We start from the raw sequence: 23,680 nt of genomic DNA, 5'->3' as shown, positions 1-23,680 counted from the left end.
GGCAAAAATTCAAGGACTTTTCGGCTGAACTGCAGGCTGCGTTTGCACAGAGCAGCCAGGAGACAAGTATAGAAACAGATCAAAAATCTATGTAGATAATATCAATAGTATGTAGAGCCAACATTTTTCAGATCTTGTTTTAATGATAAATAACCAAGCAAATTCAACTTTAGTTCTGTTTTTAATGATTTGCAGTATTATAACTGTGCCGTATTGCACAAAAGGAAATTCTGTGTAGTGCTAGATGTGGTTGTACTGTTTCAATAGAGATGCAGGATTTTTATTCTGCCAATAGCACAAAAATATCTGCTTTCTCTGGCATAACTATGAAGCCATTAGTGACTCAGCTGTGACCAACAGTCCTGTAACAAAAAACAGGGATTTTTCTGCCAAACTGGGTTGAACTGCAGGAAGTGTTTACACGGAACTGACAGAAGACAAGTATAGAAGCAAATTAAAAATCTAAATAGTTAAATATCTATTGCATGTCCAGTCAATGTTTTCCCAGTACTGTAACACCTGCAGGCACTTGAAAATTTCATGTACATGTTGATTCAAAGTTTTCTATATTTTTGTAAATTAAAGAAATTCAACTTTTGTTTTTCTTTTTTTTAATTTAAGGCATTATGTGTCATATTACGCACAGATGATATTTTTGAGTTCTATGTGCTGCTAGACATGGTTGTGCTATTTCAATAGGAATTTGCACAAAACCAAAAAATTCTGTGCTCCTCTGTGCAACTGAGAAGCCACAAGAGATTTAACTGTGAACAACAGTCATGTAAATAAAAATTCCGGGACTTTTCAGCTGAACTGCAGGCAGTGTTTCCACAGAGCAGATAGAAGACAAGTACTGAAAAAAACAAAACATCTAGTAAAGTGTCTAATGTAGGTTGACACTTGTTCCTAAAATTTTGTACTCCTTGATTCCAGGTTTATTAAATTTTTGCAAAACTCAATAATCAAAGCGATTCAGCTTTAGTTTTTTCTTCTTTTTATGATTCATTTCTGTGTTCTCTACTCTTCTATTCATGGTTGTGCTGTTTCCATAGAGGTGAAGGACGCAGAGAAACTGTTGGAGTTTGAAGGGTTAAAGAAGTAAAAAAAAAAAGAAAAAAAAGCAGGCCGTAAGTGGAAAAGAAAACTTAGAAATGAAAATGAGAACAGGACCATAACTACACTGGAGACACTGGGGTCAGTTCCTTGCTAATTCTCTGTTTCCATTTGTCATGCAAGGATGCAATTTAGTCAGAAGGAAATTAATGATCTCCTTCAGCTTTAACCCTCGTGTCGTCCTGCGGGTCAAAATTAACCTGCTTTAAAGTTTGAAAATGTGGGGAAAAAAAATATTTTCACAGTGAAACTTCTGATGTCCACATTTTCTACATTTTTGGAAAATCTTTAAAAATTTTTTGGTGGAAAAAAAGAAATGTTAAAAATGTTTCTTAAGAACATTCACATAAAAATCAACCAAAATCCAGCGAAATTCGCTGGATTTTGGTTGATTTTTATGTGAATGTTCTTAAAGAAAATATTGGAAGTTTTACTGATATATATGGAATCACTTTAGATATTTTCAGGATTTTTTGGAAGATTTTTACTCATTTTTTTGAAAATATTTACAGAATTTTCTTGCCAAATTTGGGGGATTTTTTTTTTAAAAATAAAACTTTTCAGGCAAATTGTAAGGAATTCTTGTAATTTTCTTCCTGAAGGTTTTGCAAATTTTCAGAAATTTGGGGAATTTTTTTGCAGAATTTTGGGATTTTTTTCAGACAAGGAAACAATATTTTTAGTGCCTGTAAATGAGGACAACAGGAGGGTTAAATTGACTCTGGAGGCCAGTAATTTACAACCTGATGCACTTTTAACGTATCAGTCTGTATATTTTAACTCCTAATGTATCACAAAAACACACAGATAAGATCAGTAACTCAACTCAAACCCTGCTAACCGGCTCTCGCAGGATTATTTCTGTTTGCACCGCTGATGAAACAAATGATTAAATCCAACTATCAATTATTTAGAAGTGTACCTTCTCGATGGGAAACTTCCCGCTGCAGGGGCTCCCAGTGGGGATCAGACAGGAGGAGCAGCTGCCAGTCTTTACCAGCTGCCATCACTCAACTCACACCTTCATTAGCTGTGCCTCTTCCATGCCAGGCCTCCATCGGCTGCAGCTCCGGCAGGTAGCCTCACACACAACATTTAACCGCTTGCACAGAGAGCCGTACTCGAATAACTATGAAAACTCGCTGCTCTCCAAAGCCCACATACACACACCTAACCCTATCCAGCCCTGTGGCTAATTCCTGAATTGATCCACTGCTGTTAATTGAGCACTCAGAGGGAATAAAAAGAGGCTCTTGTGGCGAGGTGACAGCGGCAAGTTGTGCTCCAAACACAAGGTTGACCTTTACTAGACGTCCTGCAGAGATCGCGTGTGCATACGTGAGTGATTCTCTGCAAAGAACGGTGCGAGTTTTAGACGATTTGAGCGACTACATGTGTGTGGTTAACGTGTTTTTATGTGGCTGTTGCTTTTACAAAAGGTGCATTTAAGGCAGAGGTGTCAAACTCCTCTTAGCTCAGGGGCCACATACAGATCGATATGATTTCAAGTGGGCTGAACGAGTAAAATCACAGCATGATAACGTATAAATAACAATAACTCCAAATAATTTCCCTCTGTTTTAGGGCAAAAAAGTTCATTCTGAAAATGTTCACATTTTATTAACCCTCCTGTTGTCCTCATTTACAGGCACCAAAAATATTATTTTCTTGTCTGAAAAAAATCCAAAAATTCAGCAAAAAATTCCCCACATTCTGAAAATTTGCAAAACCTTCAGGAAGAAAATTCCAATGATTTCTTAAAAGTCTTTAAAGTTTCACTCTTTAAAAAATTCCCCAAATTTGCAAGAAAATTCTTGTAAATATTTTCAAAAAATGAGTAAAAATCTTCCAAAAATCCTAAAAATATCTAAAGTGATTCCATATATATCAGTAAAACTTTTGACATTTTCTTTAAGAACATTCACCCAAAAAAAATCAACCAAATCCAGCAAAGTTCGCTGGATTTTGGTTGATTTTTTTTGTCAATGTTCTTAAGAAACATTTTTAACATTTCCTTTTTTCCACCAAAAAATGTTCAAAGATTTCCCATAAATGTTGAAAATGTGGACAGAAAAAATAAATTGAAAAGAGTAAAAAAAAATAAAATAAAATAAATGAATAGGTTAAAAACTGTCAAAAATTATGAAAATAATGCAAATATCTGGAGACAAGTTATATTTTACGCTCTTAAAACATCGTAATTTTCCAATCACATATAGTGACAGAAGAAGTCAGAAGTTTCACCGTGAAAATATTATTTTCCCACATTTTCAAACTTTAAAACGGGTCAGTTTTGACCCACAGGACGACACGAGGGTTAACTATCTTTTATTATACTAACATGAAACTTCTTGAGAAAAATAAGTGTGATTTCAACAATATTCTGCCTCAGTTTATCATTTACGCATTACAACTTACAGATCCCAGCTTCTCTACACAGGCACATAACTTGTAGTGTTTGGCATCTGGAACTGAACAATCGAGTATTTTACTTTACAATCAAAACAACGTGTCAGTTTACATTTGTTTCCACGTCTGTGTAGTAATCCTGACACCACACCACACAAACTAAAGTGCAAACTATTAAAGAAGAAGGGTAGGTTATCCCCTGTCCTGGTAAATGTATAAAATTTATACATAAAAAAAAGTTGTGACAGTGCATCAACAATGAAGTTCCACCAAACCAAACCCTGTTGTACTCAAACTGCTGACTGACATTATAATGGACAATGTTCAGTGTCTTTAAATATTTTCACAGTAAGTGTTCATTTTGCAAAGTGGTCCTGTGGGCCGGTCTGGACCCTCTGGAGAGTCGGTTTTGGCCTGTGGACCATATGTTTGACATCCCTAATTTAAGGGTTGTGGGATTAATAATAGAATTTAGTTTACTTTCAAACTTTCAGACATCCTTAAATGTCTTGTTTCATCCCATTAAACCCAAAGATTTTCAATAAAAGCAGCAAATCCTCATATGAGAACCAGAGAATTTTTGTAATTTTTTCTCAAAAAACACCCAAAAATATTCAATTGATAGTCAAAGTAACTGCAGATCATTTTTCTTTGTGGTACAGTTCTAGGTGAAAAACTTGCTGTACATTACTCATCAGTTTTTTTATTTTTTGTTTTTATAGTTTTTAATGTAAAAAAAAAAGTATTTAAAAAATGTCCACAACAAAAATAAATATTATGTTATATCTAAAAATATAAATTTCTTCTGTCACTATATATGATTGGAAAATTACGATGTTTTAAGAGCGTAAAATATAATTTGTCTCCAGATACTGGCATTATTTTCATAATTTTTGACAGTTTTTAACCAATTCATTTATTTTATTTTATTTTTTTTACTCTTTTCAATGTATTTTTTCTGCCACTGAACTGTTTAAAAAAAATATATATATACACACACACACACACATATGTGTGTGTATATATATATATATATTACATGTACAAAAAATACAAATTAAGATATATCTAAAAAAATTAATTTCTTCTGTCACTATATGTGATTGTAAAATTGTGCTGTTTTTCATGAGCTAAAATATTTTTTTCTCCAGATATTTGTATATTTTTCTTTCTTTATTTATTTTTTTTAGTTTTTAACCAATTCATTTTGAGGGGTCTTTTGTTGTTGTTGTTGTTTTAACTGTTTTTTAAATGCATTTTTACATGTATGGCCACATCAAAACTAAATATTAATATATGTTAAAAATATTACTTTCTTCTGTCACTATATGTGATTGTACAATTATGCTGTTTCACTCTATTTAAATGAGCTAAAAATATTCTTTTTCTCTAGATATCTGCATTATTTTCATAATTTTTTAAATTTTTAGAGTGTTTAACCAACTCATTTTTTTTGGTTTTTTTTGTTTTACAGTTTTAAATGTATTTTTCTGGCACTCCTGCTGCCAGATTTTCATAATTTTTGCAGTTTTAGTATTATTTTTATGTATTTATTTTGACAGTGAGGCATTTGTACCACAGATGTGGATCACTCTATAATCTGAAGGCAGATAGTGGGGGGAACTCAGTGTCAAATACTCCAATAAATGACTATCACGACTCCCAAAAGTCCAAGAAAATGTCTTGTTTTATCCAATCAAACCCAGAAATATTCAGTTTACAGGCAAGAAAAGCAGCAAATCCTCAAACTGGAACCAGGAAATGTTGAGTCTGATAAACCTGCTGTATGGAACCCATCAGCAGAGACAATCAATATGATGAAAACAACAGCTCCTCATGACTTAATGCTGACAGAAACCATAAAGAGAGAAACTCTGGAGCTCTAATCCATTTTCCATCGAAACCTTCTCTCTCTCTCTGCAGCAGTTTGTGTCCATGAAGTTAAAACTGATTGTAATTTCAGCCACTTGTGGATTCTTGATGTAAAAAAATGCCAAAATGATCCTCGAGCATGATGGAAAACTCTGCTTTTGTGCTTGTTTTATGATATCAGGCACTAGTTCCTTTAATTCCTGTAAAGTGTCAGAGTGTTCTGGTCTCTTAATTATTGCATTTCAATAAATAAAAAAGTAATTTATCACTAAAACAAGTCAAACAAGGATTGTTTTTTGTGCTAATAGATGAATTTCCTCCATGTGTGCTGTCCATGGTGCTGAAATATGCTGTTCATTCTCTACTGCAGAGAAAAACTACTTTATTTTCTGTGGATTTGTGAACATTTGTTGCTCCTTGAGCATTTGTGCTTGTTTCATGACATCAGACGCTACTTTCTTTCATTCTTATTCCTGCTGTAAAGTGTCAGCTTGTTCTGGTCTCTCTCAAGCTGAAGGCTGAAGTTTAGAGGTCGTTCTCTTAAATCTGCTCCTGAATAAAATACGCATATTTTTTAATAAAGCCATTCCTCAATGTGCAAAACTGAAAAAGTCACAATGATGACAACAGTCCAGCGCATAATCCTGCTGTAAAACCACGACTTGAGCGGGTTAGAAAAGAGACATAACATGTTAATTGGTGACCTTTAGAGCTGCATGTTGGTTAATTAGTTACTGGACGGAGTGAAGCTGGCCGTCTCCTCATCTCCCCTCTTCTTCTAACATTGGCTAAAGGCTCTAGCTTCATATATAAAGCATACAAGGGTCGTATTAATCTTCATCATGTTGGTTTCAGCAAGAAGACGAATTAGCATTTCTCACAAAATGTTAAACTATTCCTTTAAAGGTGCAGAAACAAGTGCAGTTTTTGTCGATTTCAGTGAACATCTCCTCATAGTTTGCTACTTGTCAGCTCTATGTGAACGCTGTTTTAAAAAGGGAAATAAACATAGAAGTTGATGCCCAAGTGTCTAAAACCTGCATTCTTTCTAACAGCCAGCAGGGGGCGACTCCTGTAGTTGCAAAGAAAAGTTCAATTCTATAGAATTCTATGATAAAATTACCCAACTTCTCACTTGATCTATTACCTCAGTAAGCATTTTTTCTCAAGACTTTTTGGTCTCAACCTCTAGATTCAAGACTTTTTGAATTCAGCATGATGTTTGTTTATTAAATTATGTCCCCATTAAGCGTAAAATAGACGATAAAACAGGGCACGTTTAAGCTGTGGCTACTTGGTAATGGTTTGGTCGCTGCGATATCGCCGTACATAGCCTCTTAAGTACGGATTCAGATCCACCACTCATTTCTCATGTCTGGTTTTAAAACAACTAGAAAGCAACTACCAAATTCTCAACCTGAGGCTTTAAACTAGAAGTCCACAAACCGGTGGGGGATGCCACGGCTGCTACGTCCATCTTTTATATCCAGTCTGTGGAAACAAAACGGTTGAGACCGATCGACACAACACTAGCCAGCTACAGGTGCATTTATGAAGAGGAAGAAACAACATCAGTGAGGCTTCCAGCAGTGGAGAGGCCTGCAAGAGTTAAAAGGCTTGAAGAGGGATGCACAGGATTGCCTAGTTTCAGCTTAATATATGGGCATTATTAGTTTCACTGTGTGTCAAAGCACCAAAATCTGCTGTTCCTGTGATGTTAGCTACAGTTTTGGGATCATTGTGAGCATCTCTGTCTGGATCTGATGTTCTTCCTCTAGAAAACCATCTCTAATCAGTTACTTGTTAGCATCGGTAGCGACACTTTGCTAACCCACAACCAAGTTAAGATCAGTGACATCACTTCCTGTGTGGTTGTTCACTCTACATTATTGCATTTTTCTGCACAAAAGTTTGCAAAGTCCCTGTAGATCAGGGGTGTTAAACATACGGATGACTTTGCAAAGTCAACGGCAAACTGTAAGTTTGTAAAACCATAAATTTAAAATAATTTGTAGTTCTTGACAAGTTGTTTTGATCATAAAGTAAAATACTAGATTGTTAGTTCTAGATACCTGTGATTAAAAGTTCTGTGCCTTTTTTAGATAAACTGATCTGGAAGTTGTAATGTGTAAATGCTAAATTGAAGCACAATATTGTTGAAATTGAAATTAAACTTCTTTTTCTAAAGAAATTTCAGGTTGTTCATAGTGTTACGAAAGAAGATAATTCCTTAAATGTGAATGTTTTCAGAATGCACTTTCTTTCACTAAAACAAAGGAAAAAGTTGGAGTTGTGGGTATATACAGGTTAGTATGCTGAGATTTGACTGATCTGGCCCACTGGAGATCAGATTGGGCTGAATGTGGCCCCTGATCAAGTCTCACTACTCTTGATAACATCTCTGGACAGACAGTTGGAGCTAATGCTACCGTGCTTCTATCTAAATGAATGGAGAAAGAGCCATCATTGTAAATAGAGAAAATAAAAACTGCATGTATCGAAACATCTGTCAAATCTAATGACAAAATGCTTTAAAGGTTTGGTGACTTTGCTCCAAAAGAAGGTTTAAAAACTCTGCTTATGTCAGTGGAGGAACAGGATTTAAGTTTACAGGTAAAGCAACATTAACTCTTTCCTAAACTATATCTGGGTATATTAGGCCCAAAATATAACCTGGGGTTCAGATAAAATGATTTGATAAAGCTCTGTTCACCACATTGCTGCTGGTTTCTTCGTGAGCAACTTTCAACTCTCAACTTTACAGCACAGTTTGCTCATTTCAAGTCTAATTTTTACAGCAGGACATTCATTTTTGAGTCATTTTCTTTTGTTTTAAGTAGTTTGACATGCTGACGTCATCTCATATTGTGTTGTTGCTCTTAGGTTATCATTTATTATCCATTTGTTCATTTTACATTCATGTATCTTTGTTGTTTTCATGCTAGTAGACTAACTTTCATGCACTTCAGCATAAATATGGAATATCTGCCTAAAAAGTCAAAAGGTTAAAGTCTGATGTGAACCTCAGAAGATCTATTTACACCCTAAAAAAGGCTTTTATTCTTTAGAAGAAGGACTCAGCAGTTTTAAATGATCTGGAAACTCATCACAGGGTTATATAAACTGACCAATAAAGGGAATTTCTGGTTATAAATGCTGTTCATATTTTATACAATATTAAATTTGCAAATGACTCAGCAAGTGTTTTGTGCTTTTTGAGTTTAATGATAGAGCAGATTTCTATGACATTCTTATTATTTTATTATCTTTTATGCAACTTTTTTTTTTCCACCATGGAGTTGCTATGTTTAGCATTTAGCCAAGCATTAGCAACATTTAGTAAATATCTTAATACTTTTTTGGTCAGTTAGCATCATTTAAGAGAATCAAAGAGGCTAACAAAGACAAATATGTGTACTGATGTGTTCAAAAGTGCTTATTTGTGTTTAACTCTTGCATCCTCACCTACATCCCAGACTGAGTGGACACTGACCAGAACGCAGCGTCGCTCAGCTCAGCTTCACGCTCTTCAAAACCATATTAGCAAACAATATAATATACTCTGACTCGGTGAGTAACGACCGGTCATAATGGCACAAGACACAGCGATCCGACATCATTACATATAATTCCTGTTAATGTCTGTTAATCAGATACAGTAGAGCTCGTTAGATGTAATAAGACACTCCCTCCACGAGAACACATTAACCTGGAGGTTTTTCAGTCTGGCCGCTTTCCTTCTGCTCACTAAAGAGTTTCAGTTCAGCCATATTCCTGCTGCATCATTATTAGTAATAACCCAACCACAGGAGGCTGGAATATCTGTAATATGACAACATGCATGAAGCTTTTTGATTGAAATCTGTTTTTTTATATATATTTAATCACTGCCACGAAGACTAAAAACCAGGAGAACAGCAGCAATAGGCAGCGAGCGACAACAGCAGCGACTCATTCTGGGCTTTTAAAAGCAGCAGCAGCAGCAGCAGCGGTTCAGTCAGTCAGTCAGTCAGTCAGGAAGCTGCTGAATGAAGCAGAACAATGGCCGGCGAGGAGGCCACACCTGGCCGGGACACCTGGTGAGCTCCACAGCAGCACAAACACCACACCGACGGACATTTGTGTGCCGTCGCCATCGGCAACAGGCCAGACAACAGCCTCGCCTCTTTCCGTAATGCAGGAGGAAGTGTGAGGAAGCAGCTAATAATCATTTAGGTCACGGCACAAATGGAAATTAATGTGTTACACTGTAAAAAAATGAATGCTTTTAACTGTTTTTTTTAACTGTCTACTGCTGTTTTACAGATTTTCTCAGTTTTATTAAATTATAGATAATAACTTGTAAAATCCCAGGAAATGTATTGATTTACATCTTAATTCTACAAAAACAGGATAAAATCATACAACAAAAATCAGTATTTTTTACAGATAATATTTTTTATAATGCTTGATTGTAAAATTCCATCTTTTAAAATTACTGTATTAAAATTTATACAAAATACTATTTTACAGAATTTTCAGTTATTCAAAAAAATGCAAAAAAAATGTATATTAAGGATAGTTTTGCTAAGTTTAAGGTAATATTTTGCAAAATTACAGTAAAATGTATTAATTTACACATTAATCCTGAAAAAAGGCCAAAACTATCAATAATGTTCACATCAAAAATCTGTATTTTTACATATTGGAATTTATTCTTTTATAATGTTTGATTGTAAAATTACACCTTTTCTTTTTATTGTATTTAAATTACCAAAAACACACTCTTTTCCAAATATCTTCAATTATTTAAAAAAAAGTATATTAAAGAAAGAATAAATACGTTATTTTTAACTGTTATCAATGAAGCAGATTTCCCTGTTTTGTTTAAATACAGATTAAAAAAGACAAGCAAAATCACAGAAAAAATGCATTACTTTACATGTTAACCATAAAAATGGTCAAAACTGTAAATAATGTCCACATTAAAAATCTGTAGTTTTACAAATTTTACTGTATTTAAATAAGTGAAAAGGAAAATCATAATTTTAGACATTATATTACAGATAACTGCAACTTTTTGAATGAAAAATTATGTATATTAAGGACTGTAAAAATCTTTTTAACTGTTATTTTATGGATTTTTTTGTTTGTTGAATAACAGATAATATCCAGCAAAAGCACAAAAAAGTATTCATTTACCTTTTGACTGTAAAAAAATAAATAAAATTTAAAAAGACAGAGCAAAACTGCAAATAAATCAAAATTATGTATTTTTACAAATACTAATTTGTTCTTTTACAGTAGATTGTAAAATTACACTAGTTTTATTGTGTTTAAATCAAAACTGTACATAATGTTCACACTAGAAATAAATAATATAAATAAATATTAATTTCTTCTGTCACTATATGTGATTGTAAAATTTTCTAACTGTAACTGTTTTACTCTATTTAAAAGAGCTAAAATATTTTTTCTCCAGATATTGGCCATTATTTTCAGTTTTTAAACAATAACATTATTTTTTATTTTTTTTAATGTTTCTATTGTATTTTCCTGGCACTCTTGCTGCCAGATTTTCATAATTTTTGCAGATTTTAATTTCTTTCTTTTTTTTTTTTTTTACAGTGTATCACAAGCCGTAACACAGATGTAGATAACTCTGTAATCTGAGGACTGATAGTTGTGGAAACTCAGTGTCAAATACTCCCAAAAGTTCAAGAAAATGTCTTGTTTTATCCAATCAAACCCAGAAATATTCTGTTTACAGGCAAGAAAAGCAGCGAGTCCTCAAATTGGAACCAGAAAATGTTTTGCATTTCTGCTCAAGAAAAATCTAGTACACTTACTTCAATGTCAAAGTAACTGCAGATCACTTGTGTTTCACCTGCAGCTCTAGTTGAGTCTGATAAACCTGCTGTATGGAACCCATCAGCAGAGACAGTAAATATGATGTAAACAGCAGCTCCTCATGACTTCATGTTGACAGAAACCATAAAGAGAGAAACTCTGGAGCTCTAATCCATTTTCCATCGAAACCTTCTCTCTCTCTCTGCAGCAGTTTGTGTCCATGAAGTTAAAACTGATTGTAACTTCAGCCATTTGTGGATTCTTGATGTACAAAATGCCAAAATGATCCTCAAGCATGATGGAAAACTCTGCTTTTGTGCTTGTTTTATGATATCAGGCACTAGTTCCTATAATTCCTGTAAAGTGTCAGAGTGTTCTGGTCTCTTAATCATTGCATTTTAATGAAAGAAAAAGTTATTTATCACTAAAACAAGTCAAACAAGGATTGTTTGTTTGTGCTAATAGATGAATTTCCTCCATGTGTGCTGTCCATGGTGCTGAAATATGCTGTTCATTCTCTACTGCAGAAAAAACGACTTTATTTTCTGTGGATTTGTGCACGTGTGGAGACATGAGAGGGCTGTGTTTAGATTTGGGGCCACAAATGAACTGTGGATGAGAATCAGCACTTTACTCACCTCTTTGTGCTTTATGACATGAACACTGTGCGTCCACCGTGAAGCAGACATAAAAGGATATGGCCACTCAGTGATCTTCTTGGCGTACTTCCTGACCACGTTGTCCTCCCCGAAGATGAAGAGCGACCTGTTGACGGTGAAGCAGTTCTCCCGGACCGGGATGGGGTTGTACAGGGCCATGGTGCGGGCTCGCTGCGCTTTGGTCTGCTTGAAGGCTGGGGAGATGCCACCTGTGGACACGGCGGCTCCATCGCGGTTGCGGTTGCGCTCCGAGCCTCCATCCCCGGAGCTCAACAGGCCCGGGACGTCGTCTCCGAAGCGGGCCATTCTGTCAGAACCCACAGAGGGAAGGAAGGAGGGGGGGGAAAGGAAAGGAAAAGGAGGTTAGACACTCCTGGAAAGCAGGGCGCGGTGCTGCGCTCGGTGTGGCGGCGGCGAAATCCGGACCAGATTCAGTCCATCGTCGAGGTTTATTTTCAAAAAACACAACTTCAAACAGTCGAGGGAGCGAGAAGCCAAGTCAAAGCTCCGATTCCCTCTATTTTTTCACGTGCGTAAAAAGAACACAAATCCAAAATAAAAGTAATTCAACTCTTCTTCACTGAACCAACCCTCGCCTCAAAATCATTTCGCTCCGTTTTATCCACCAAAAACACTAAAATGTGAGAGAAACGCTGCAACAGGTCACGTCTTCAGCCATCCTCAGTCAGGAGAGCAGGCTGATCCATGGAGGTTTCAATAAACCAGCGACAGTCCACTGACTAATTCAGAGCACATCACTCCTGTCTGCCGTCTGCGTAACAGCGCCACGGGGAAAACAAAACAAAAAAAAAAACTACTTTGGTATTTTCCACAACATTTTCCCTCCCAGAACAAAGCGACGTGTCAACACCAAAAGAAAAAATCCTCAGTCCTCTGTCTTGTCTGCAGCAGAAGCGTCTCCTGTTTCCCCGCAGTGTGGAATCAGGCGGCTACAACACAACAAGCTGCCTCCTAATGCGACACCTTCCTCACCTCTGTCCAACCCGAGCAGGTCACCGTGCGCGCACACAGCACAGGAGTCACGCATGGAATCAATAAACCCTCCTTCTGCAACACATTAAACAGCTTACGTGTTTGTTTATAATCCAAATATTAACCTAAACTGACTTTGTTTGGATGAAAACGCGCACAGCCACGTTGTGATCCCGCAGTCTGACCGTTGGATCAGCGCAGATCCGTGCAGGCTGCTGGTCAGCTGCCATCTGAAGAGTCACTCTGTGAGATTCATCCCGACTTGTGAGGCTTCAACCTGCGCGGTCACGCCTCAGGAAGATCGCAGTGGGTGCTGGTCACGCTTCAGATGTGGAGGACAGCGAACACCTGTTGTGAGCGGAGCTGCTCTGACTAATTACAGGGTTCAGAAGCTGCTCATGGAGTCCTGATAGTGAGGAGGAGCTGCTGCAGGAGGTGGTCTGATCTGCTGCCTGGAGGATTTACACACCGAAGGAGTTCAACAGAGAATATTCCCACTGGACATCCAGAGAATGATGGCATTTTGGCTCAAAAAATAGCCCAAAAATGCCTAATTAGTCTAAAAGTAGCTGTACACTGGGGAGAAAAAAGAAAAAAATTTTTTACTATATTTCACAGTATATTGTTATTTTGCTCCCTATTTTGTTAACTTATAGAAGATAAAAAAGAAAATCAAAGAAAGAAGTAATTGTTTACGAGTTAATCCTAAAAAAACAAGCCAAAACTAGTAATAATGTCCACATCAGTCTGTATTTTTTAAAATTGTAATTCATTATTTTACAATGTTTGATCATTTAACGGTAAAATATCCTTCATTGTTTTTAAATCAGAAAAAAGTAGAGATATTTTTGATATCTTCAATTATTATTTGAAATTTTATTTTTATTTTTATATATATATATATATATATATATATATATATATATATATATATATATATATATATACATATATATATATATATATATATATATATATATATATATATATATATATATATATATATATATATGGCAAATCAAAACTGTTATTTAAAATTACAGATAATGATTAAAATCACAGAAAAAAAACCTATACGTTGAAAGTAAAACACTATTGTAATTATTTACAGCAACTTCCTGTAAAAGAGTATTTTTGCTTATTTAAGTACAGTAAAAACTGTAATTTTACAGTCAAAAGTTGTCAAAGGAACAAATCATTAAATGTAAAAAAAATCTGATTGTTGATGTAGACATTGGAATTTTTCAATTTTTTTAATCAGTTAATATGTAAATTAATACGTATTTCATTTTATTTAAAAAAAAAAACTCTTTCTAGGAGTCATAGGTGTCATGCTAGCCTCTCTCACTAGTCACTATCTTGCAGATTTCAGTCTGAACCATATTCCTGACATATCTTAATGATACATTTAACTGTACATGCTCACATTTTGGAAATGAATTTCATTACTTTGTAGAAATCTGTTTTCACTTTGACAAAGAGTCTTTCTTCTGAATTCTTGTCCAAAAAGCTAAATTATGTTTACCATAATTCAATGTCGAAAAAGCATTAAAAAGGAGAAAACTTCAAATTCTCTGGCTTTAATGTTTGAATAAATATGGATAGAGATGCACACATTAAGTTTATTTATTTTTTAATCAGATCTGTTGTTATTCATTTGCATTTATCCAGAGTCTGTAGCAGAACTTTGTTCATGTAGTTTGTTTTGACCTCTCAGGCTGAAATTAGCTTCGGCTAGAAGCCCTGTAGCACTTTTCCATACTTGCCAAAATAGTTTTCTAAACTCTAACCCACTGCGGTGCCATTATTACTATTATTATTATTAACCCTCATGTTGTCCTGCACGTCAAATTGACCTGTTTTAAAATTTGAAAATGTGGAAAAAGTACATTTTCACCATGAAACTACTGATGTCCACATTTTCAACATTTTTGGGAAATTTTTGAACATTTTTCAGTGGAAAAAAAGAAATGTAACAGATGTTTCTTTAAGAACATTCAGAAAAAAAATCAACCAAAATCCAGCGAATTTCGCTGGATTTTGGTTGATTTTTTTTCTGAATGTTCTTAAAGAAACATCTTATAAGTTTTACTGATATATACGTAATCATTTTAGATATTTTTAGGATTTTTTTGGAAGAATTTTACTCATTTTTTGAAAATATTTACATGAATGCCAAATTTTGGGAATTAATTTTTTTTAAATCAAACTTTTAAGGGAAACTTTTGAGGAATTATTTTCTTCCTGAAGGTTTTGCAAATTTTCAGAAATTTTGGGAATTTTTTGCTGAATTTTGGGATTTTTTTTTAAGACAAGGAAACAATATTTTTTGGTGCCTGTAAATGAAGACAACAGGAGGGTTAATAATAATCTGCAGCTGGAAGTAGTCCTCAAGAAATGCGAGATTTTTATTGTTTCTTAAGACTGTTGCAGAGAGTTGTCTTAAGAATTTAAAGAGACATTTATTTTTTTAAAAACTAAAAAAATGTATTTACTACTGGCTATTGTTTCAGTGTCTGACAGGATCAGGATCATCTCTGGGCCTCTACAAGCTAGAGTAAGTACAGATATTAGAGGATGGATGTATATATTGTGGCCTGCTTTAATAGATTTCAGTCGTCAGTTGAAACCAGTAAACTTAAAGCTAGAATTAAGGCCGGTTGTAAAGTATTTAGACTTAGTTTTGGGGTCACTTGGTGTCATTTTAGACAGCAGTGTTGCTCCACCGTCTGAGATTCTGTTCAGAATTTGCTTATTTTTGTCATGTTGAACCCAAAACTAAGTTCTGTAAAATATTTTAGCTGAACTTTGAGAGTTTCATATGTTTTCAGACCTGGGAATTTTTCTATTTTCAGCTTCGAAAAAAACCCCATATTACCCAAAAAGCCATTTTAAGGGTTCAATATGTCCAGAAATATAACTCCCACAGCAATGAAATTTGGTGAGGACACGGACAGAATAGTTTCCAGCAGAGCCACATGATTGAAAGACTTCAGCAGAGGACACATTTTAAATTATGGAAAAAACTGCAAATTTTTTCAAACAAGGGTGGTATTATGGCTGCAGAAAGTTCCTGAAATTGTAAATATATGAAAGTATCCATATTTCCTACTAAAAATAGAGCATTTGGTCAACATTTCATCCAGTCTATCACCTCCTTTCTGCCATTGCACAGACTTGTTTTATCAGACCAATTACTGTTATGCAGGGCGTATAAATGTGAAAAACAGCTACAGGTGTTGCAGATTTACGATCTAATTTTAGCAATAACCTTTTGGTTTTAACTTTAGTTTACTGTAGACTTTAGTTGGGCACATGTGCACTTCAGAATGTAAAGTAACACTTCTCTTATGGATCTGGGATCACGTTTCTGCCATCAGGGTTTATATGGTGGTCATATAGTAAAAGCAATAATAGAGTTTAACAGGTCAAAGATAAGCACAGTTCATAGTATATTTGTGTAGGTATATAGAGCCTGTATTGAATACCCTCTAACTGCCTCTTAGTGAGAAAATGTGTTGAAATGGGAAATTGAGCGATAAACAGTTTTAATGTGATATCTCTACTTTTCTAACATTAGTAGAATTTGATGTGTATCATGTATGGTAAGCCAGTTTTAAATATTTTGACAACATGGTTAAGTGGAGCACAAAAACTGACCACATAGTTCTTCTATTCTGCCTGAAATGGCCCAGAGTGACACTTTCTTATGCTGTAGAATAACATCACTTTCATCCTCTAAATGAGGTGCTGTGACTCTAAAAGGCCCTGAAAGATATGAGACAAGACAGTCCAGCTAAATGTCAGCCTTTGTCCTCAAAAGGCCTCGCAGGACGCAAATAAAACTCCAGCGGAAACCATCACGAGCTGAGAAAGTGGTGAAACCAAAGAACGACGGAAGGAGGAACCACAGGAGAGAGTTAACCAAGGCAGCGGCACTGATGGGGACTTTGCATGACGAAGGCAGTGATCAATGATGTGTGGCCTCCTACTCATTAGAGCTCCAACACATTATAGGCATTAAAAATAGAACATCAGATCCGCTGACATCCGCTGCTCAGACGCCACCTACAAGTTCCCCCTCCTTAGAAGAGCTTTAAAGCAGAAACAGTCTGGAAAAATGACAGCGCTGTTGTTGTTTCAGTATCGGTTAACTGTGCGATAAAAAACACAGCAGCAGGGAGCAAATAAAACCCCAGCAGCAGCTTCAGCTTCATCGGCTGAGAGGTGAGGGAGTAATTAGAGGTTTAGCAACATGATGATTATGGTGAAGGGTGAAGGTTTCTTCCTGGTAAACGTCAGTGAGCGAGCAGACTTCTGGTTGAGATGAAGCTTCGAGTCAGTTGTTTCTTCCTTAATCCTCCAGTTCATTTACAGGCACCAAAAAATATTGTTTCCTTGTCTGAAAAAAATCCAAAAATTCTGTTAAAAAAAATTCCCAAAATTTCTGAAGATTTGCAAAACCTTCAGGAAGAAAATTCCAATAATTCCTGAAAAGTTTCCCTTAAAAGTTTTATTTAAAAAAAAATAAAATAAAAAAAGCCCCCAAATTAGGCAAGAAATTTCTTGTAAATATTTTCAAAAAAATGAGTAAAAATCCTAAAAATATCTAAAGTGATTCCATATATATCAGTAAAACTTATATTTTCTTTAAGAACATTCACAGAAAAATCAAACAAAATCCAGCGAAATTTGCTGGATTTTGGTTGATTTTTTTGTGAATGTTCTTAAGAAACATTTTTAACATTTCTTTTTTTCCACCAAAAAAATGTTCAAAGATTTCCCAAATCCCCCCAAAAAAGTATAATCTTCAGGAAGAAAATTCCAAATAATCCTTAAAAGTTTTCCATAAAAGTTTTTTTTAAATCCCCAAATTTGGCAAGAAATAAAAATGTAAAAAATCAAAAATAAAAATTGGAAATATTCTCAAAAAATGTATAAAAATCTTCCAAAAAAAACCTCCAAAAATATCTAAAATGATTCCATATATATCAGTAAAATTTTTATATATTTATATTTTCTTAAGAACATTCACATAAAAAATTATTTTTTGGGGATTTTTTTTTTTCTGGATTTTGGTTGATTTTTTTTGTGAATGTTCTTAAGAAACATTTTTAACATTTCTTTTTTTTTCCACCAAAAAATGTTCAAAGATTTCCCAAAAATGTTGAAAATGTGGACATCAGAAGTTTCACTGTGAAAATATATATTTTTTCCACATTTTCAAACTTTAAAATGGGTCAATTTGATCCACAGGACAACATGAGGGTTAAACCTGAAACTCAGATGAATCTTTCTGACTGCAGTTGGTTGGGTGCATTAAAAACTTCAGACTTTGCAGCTAGCATCAAATGAAAGCTATAATAGCTAATATTCTGGAGATGTGACATCTAATTTGGCATCGTAGGCATGTTGTCAATGTCGCAGAATCTTATAAGAGCTATCAGAGATGCGCAGCTTGCAAAACTCCAGCTCCTGAATGCAGGTTACCAAGGTTACCTGCCGTCATGACAGCAGGCTGACAGTCGCTGCTCTGTAATGGGACTTAGAGCCACAGGACTGAGGTGTGAACAAAGATCCAAACTCAGAAACAGAACATGTGAACAGAGATACCTGCCAGGCTCATTTCTGCAGCCTGGTCATTAACGTCGCCTAACTGTTGGAACTAAATTAGCTGCTCATCCAGAGGACTAAAAAACAGCCACGTGTGGATTCACTACACATGTATTTACTTGACATTTTCAGTTTTAACGTGTGAACATCGGAGCATTTTCTGTCTCTGCTTGCCAACATATTTCCACCAGACTCCCATGTGTTGAATTCACACGGCTTTTCACAGGACTCATCCCACTTTCCGTGGACTATTTTCATGACACAGTGCTGTGATTAACCCACATCTGTCCACAAAAACCCAGAAATAAAACACGACTAACATGATGGATTGTTTTTCTAGCCTACTTCTTCGCAGAAAGTACCAAATAAAACTTGGATTTTGGATAGTTTGAAAGATTTTTGAAACACAGACTTGAAGCAGAGATGTAAGAAGAGGACATATTTACAAGGCAGCTCAGTGCTGCTGCTAAAAATATCAAGTTCAGAGACATTATGACAACTTCATCTTCATGACATGCAAGCTCAGCAAGAACAACAGGACCGTATATACAGTGACTATAAAAAGCTTTGACCTCCCTTTGGAAGTTTACCCTTTATATTGCATTTCAACGAGGGATTATGAACAATTTACTTTGAGTTTTTTGAAAGAAATTTCCTAAAAGATTATTTCAGGTCAAACTGAAAACAAATTTCTACAAACTGATGTGAATTATTAAAAATATAAAATATAAAAGAATTGATCCCTTCAAAGAGACCCACTGAATTCAACACAGGTGCAGATAACTGGTGCTAGAGGTCACATAGTCACTAAACTGGGTACAATCTGAGTTCAGTGAATGTGTCTCAGTTAAATGTTATTGAGAAATGGAGGGAATATGGAACATGAGTAAATCTGACTAGAGCAGGACGTCCTCAAAAACTGAGACTAGTGAGGAAGGCCACCAAGACACCTATGACTCCTCTGAAGGAGTTTCAGCTTCAGCAGCTGAGATGGGAGAGACTGTTCATACGACTGTTCTTCACCAGTCCGAGCTTTACGGGAGACAAAGAGAAAGACTCTGTTGAAAAAAGCTCCAATTAAATCTGGACTAGAGTTCACCAGAAGACATGTGGAGACTCTGAAGTCAACTGGAAGAAGGTTCTTTGGTCTGAGGAGACCAGGATGGAGCTTTTCAGATGCTATGGTTTGCCGAAACCAAACACTGCACATCATCATAAACACACCATCCTCACTGTAAGGCATGGTGGTGGCAGCATCATGACCTGAAGCATGGTGGTGGCAGCATTATGCCGGGAAGCATGGTGGTGGCAGCATCATGACCTGAAGCATGGTGGTGGCAGCATCATGACCTGAAGCATGGTGGTGGCAGCATTATGCCGGGAAGCATGGTGGTGGCAGCTTCATATTGTGAAACATGGTGGTGGCAGCATCATGACGTGAAGCATGGTGGTGGCAGCATCATGACCTGAAGCATGGTGGTGGCAACATCATAATGTGAAGCATGGTGGTGGCAGCATCATGATGTGAAGCATGGTGGTGGCAGCATCATGATGTGAAGCATGGTGGTGGCAGCATCATGACGTTAAGCATGGTGGTGGCAGCATCATGATGTGAAGCATGGTGGTGGCAGCATCATGACGTTAAGCATGGTGGTGGCAGCATCATGATGTGAAGCATGGTGGTGGCAACATCATGATGTGAAGCATGGTGGTGGCGGCATCATGACGTTAAGCATGGTGGTGGCAGCATCATGATGTGAAGCATGGTGGTGGCAGCATCATGATGTGAAGCATGGTGGTGGCAGCATCATGATGTGAAGCATGGTGGTGGCAGCATCATGATGTGAAGCATGGTGGTGGCAGCATCATGATGTGAAGCATGGTGGTGGCAGCATCATGATGTGAAGCATGGTGGTGGCAGCATCATGATGTGAAGCATGGTGGTGGCAGCATCATGATGTGAAGCATGGTGGTGGCAGCATCATGATGTGAAGCATGGTGGTGGCAGCATCATGATGTGAAGCATGGTGGTGGCAGCATCATGATGTGAAGCATGACGGTGGCGGCATCATGACGTGAAGCACGGTGGTGGCAGCATCATGATGTGAAGCATGGTGGTGGCAGCATCATGACCTGAAGCATGGTGGTGGCGACATCATGACGTGGGGACGGAATATCATTACTTTTACACCGACAACTAAATAAGGAAAGTGTGGTCTTTTACCTTGCTGACATGTTTCAACTGCATCTGCAGTCTTCTGACGTCAGTCATCACACATCATCTGACGTGTTGATGACGTGTCCTTTTTATCATGTGACCGGTCTGACAGATCTGTCAGAATCTGGGTGTAAAAGTAACACTATTCTATAATAAGAAATGACAAAATGAACATAATCCGACTCTGATGTGGGGATGCTTCTGGCAGAAGGCCAGAAAGAGCTCAATACTGTAACTGCACCCAAAGGTGCATCTACTAAATACTGACTGATCTTTCATATTTCTAATTAACTGGCATCGCTTTGTAGAAAAGCTAAATTAAATTGACCGTGAATCAATTTTTAAAAGCAGTGAAAGGGTGAATACTTTTTATTGGCACCATATTCTGAAAAAGAACAGCAGAAGATGGGAATGAGACCAGAGGATTAATTTAACTGCATAAAAGAACACTCAGTTCTACAAAATGTTCAACAGACTGAAAGTGAAAACTATAACATTTGAAGAAATAACAGCATGTCCATGTTTGAGTTTTATTTATCACCTCTGAATGGAACTATTATTGTAACTCTGGCTTTTCATGCAGGTTTCCTCATTTTTGTACCTGCAGAGAAACCTTTGTTTAAAATACAGCCACATAGGTGAACTGTAACAGGAAATGAAAAGTGAAAAATAATCACTGACTAAATGACGAGCGGTGGAAGTAGAGGAGTGTAAGGTCTGGCAGCTGATGTCGTGAATAACGCAAATTATTTACGCACCGTTGTGGGACAGAGAGATGTGAGATCAGGAATCTGAGCTCAACATGTCAACACATTTTCATCAGAGTGCAGAATGAAGTGATGACAGATCAGGGAGGAGCTTTAACTGTGCAGGTGGAAAAGATCAGATCAAAACATCACGTCAGCGTCCAGCAGGAGTTTCATAACTGTCGTTAGACTGCATAGTTTACTATCTCATTTCTTTTTCTTTCCATTATCACACTGTCAGAACCATTCATAGATTAACTTTACTAACAGAAACAGCAGGTGACTTAGTTAACCCTCCTGCTGTCCCCATTTACAGGCACCAAAAAATGTTGTTTCCTTGTCTGAAAAAAATCCAAAAATTCAGCAAAAAAAATTCCCCAAATTTCTGAAATTTGCAAAACCTTCAGGAAGAAAATTCCAATAATTCCTTAATGGTTTCCCTTAAAAGTTTTATTTAAAAAAAAAAAAAAAATCCCCCAAATTAGGCAAGAAAATTCTTGTAAATATTTTCAAAAAATGAGTAAAAATCTTCCAAAAAAATCCTAAAAATATCTAGTCATTCCATACATTGATATCAGTGAAACTTCTAACATTTTCTTTAAGAACATTCACATAAAAATCAACCAAAATCCAGCAAAATTCGCTGGATTTTGGTTGATTTTTATGTGAATGTTCTTAAGAAATATTTTTAACGTTTCTTTTTTTCCACCAAAAAATGTTCGGCGATTTCCCAAAAATGTTGAGAATGTGGACATCAGAAGTTTCACTGTGAAAATATAGTTTTTTCCACATTTTCAAACTTTAAAACGGGTCAATTTTGACCCACAGAACAGCACAAGGGTTAAAACGGGGATATTTTATGAAATTACTCCAATTTAAAAATTCACCAAAAATAAACCATTCACACTAACTAAATTCTGTAAAAGCAAAAAAATCTCTGCTCCTTGGCTCAACCAAAACACCAGGATTTACTGAGCTGCACAGAACATTTACATGACAAAAAAAATCAGGGAATATTGGACTAAATACATTTTTTTCCTGATTTTTATGATTTGTGACATAATTGTGTCACAAATGACATTTATGAGGTTTTTCTATGTCTAGTCATGGTTGTTTTGTTTCCATAGAGGTGCAGGACTTTACATTGCAGTTAATAATGAACCCACAGTGAGTAAAAAAATGGCAGCAGCAAATAAACCCTCTGGAACTTATCAGAGTTTAGAGAGTTAAACAAAAATCCTCGCAGTAAACAACTCATAAAGGCTCTAATTCAGCAGAACAGTCTTTAGCATTGGAATGCTGTAAACTGCGTATCTAAGGAACTAAAGTTTGCCTGGAAGTTTTTCTGACTCTTGACACCCTAAAGTCAGATTGTTTTCCATCTGTCACTGCCAGAATAGTCTCTATAGCAACAAGACATCTGTGAGGAGATAATGTTATGCAGCTTCCACATACACACTGGGATGTGAGCAGCAGAGTTTCTGTACATGTTTTCTCTGCAGTAACAGTCGGTTGTATTATTTCACACATCCTCAGCACTTCAAGCCTCTATAGTAGTCGAGCTGTTTACCGCACAGCATTTAAATGTCTATAAGTGGTGTCAAAAAAGGGAAATGATACACCTTTATGTGCTTGACAATGGAAAAATGCGCCATTTTTAATTTGCATTTCAAGCATTCAGTAAATTTCTAACAGCAACTGATGATTCACGATGAACACAGGAGGATAAATAAGATCTTCAGGGACTGATTAACTCTTGTGTCATCCTGAGGGTAAAAACTGACCTGTTTTAAAGTTTGAAAATGTGGGGAAAAAAAAATATTTTCACAGTGAAACTTCTGATGTCCACATTTTCAACATTTTTGGGAAATCTTTGAACATTTTTTGGTGGAAAAAAAAGAAATGTGAAAAATGTTTCTTAAGAACATTCACATAAAAATCAACCAAAATCCAGCGAAATTCGCTGGATGTGAATGTTTTTAACCCTCGTGTCGTCCTGCAGGTCAAACTGACCCACTTTAAAGTTTGAAAATGTGGCTAAAAATATATTTTCACAGTGAAAAATTCCACATTTTCAACATTTTTGGGAAATTTTTGAAAATTTTTTGGTGCAAAAAAAGAAATGTTAAAAGAAATGTTTCTTTAAGAACATTCAGAAAAAAATGGACCAAAATCCAGCGAAATTCGCTGGATGTGAATGTTTTTAACCTTTTTAACCCTTGTGTCAT

The 23,680-nt window shown here is 35.9% G+C and overlaps 1 protein-coding gene across 10 annotated transcripts in view; it reads right to left on the bottom strand.

Moving 5' to 3' along the window:
- The window catches only part of LOC111568755 (voltage-dependent R-type calcium channel subunit alpha-1E), a 209,969-nt gene that overhangs the window by 117,120 nt on the left and 69,169 nt on the right, over positions 1 to 23,680 (bottom strand). For 9 of the 10 annotated variants that reach the window (XR_008604037.1, XM_055017585.1, XM_055017591.1 and 6 more), the window contains exon 3: positions 11,924 to 12,189. Coding sequence is in view for 9 of the 10 variants with exons in the window: in XM_055017585.1 (XP_054873560.1) it covers positions 11,924 to 12,189 (266 nt within the window). In the remaining variant the exon portion in view is untranslated. Of the gene's footprint in view, positions 1 to 11,923; positions 12,190 to 13,010; positions 13,252 to 23,680 lie in introns of those variants that run through there. The other variant, XM_055017612.1, reaches the window with a different exon arrangement.

This window comes from Amphiprion ocellaris, chromosome 2 (genome assembly GCF_022539595.1).
Source record: "Amphiprion ocellaris isolate individual 3 ecotype Okinawa chromosome 2, ASM2253959v1, whole genome shotgun sequence".
NCBI classification, from domain to species: Eukaryota; Metazoa; Chordata; class Actinopteri; family Pomacentridae; genus Amphiprion; species Amphiprion ocellaris.
This window is presented reverse-complemented; position numbering and strand designations above follow the sequence as displayed.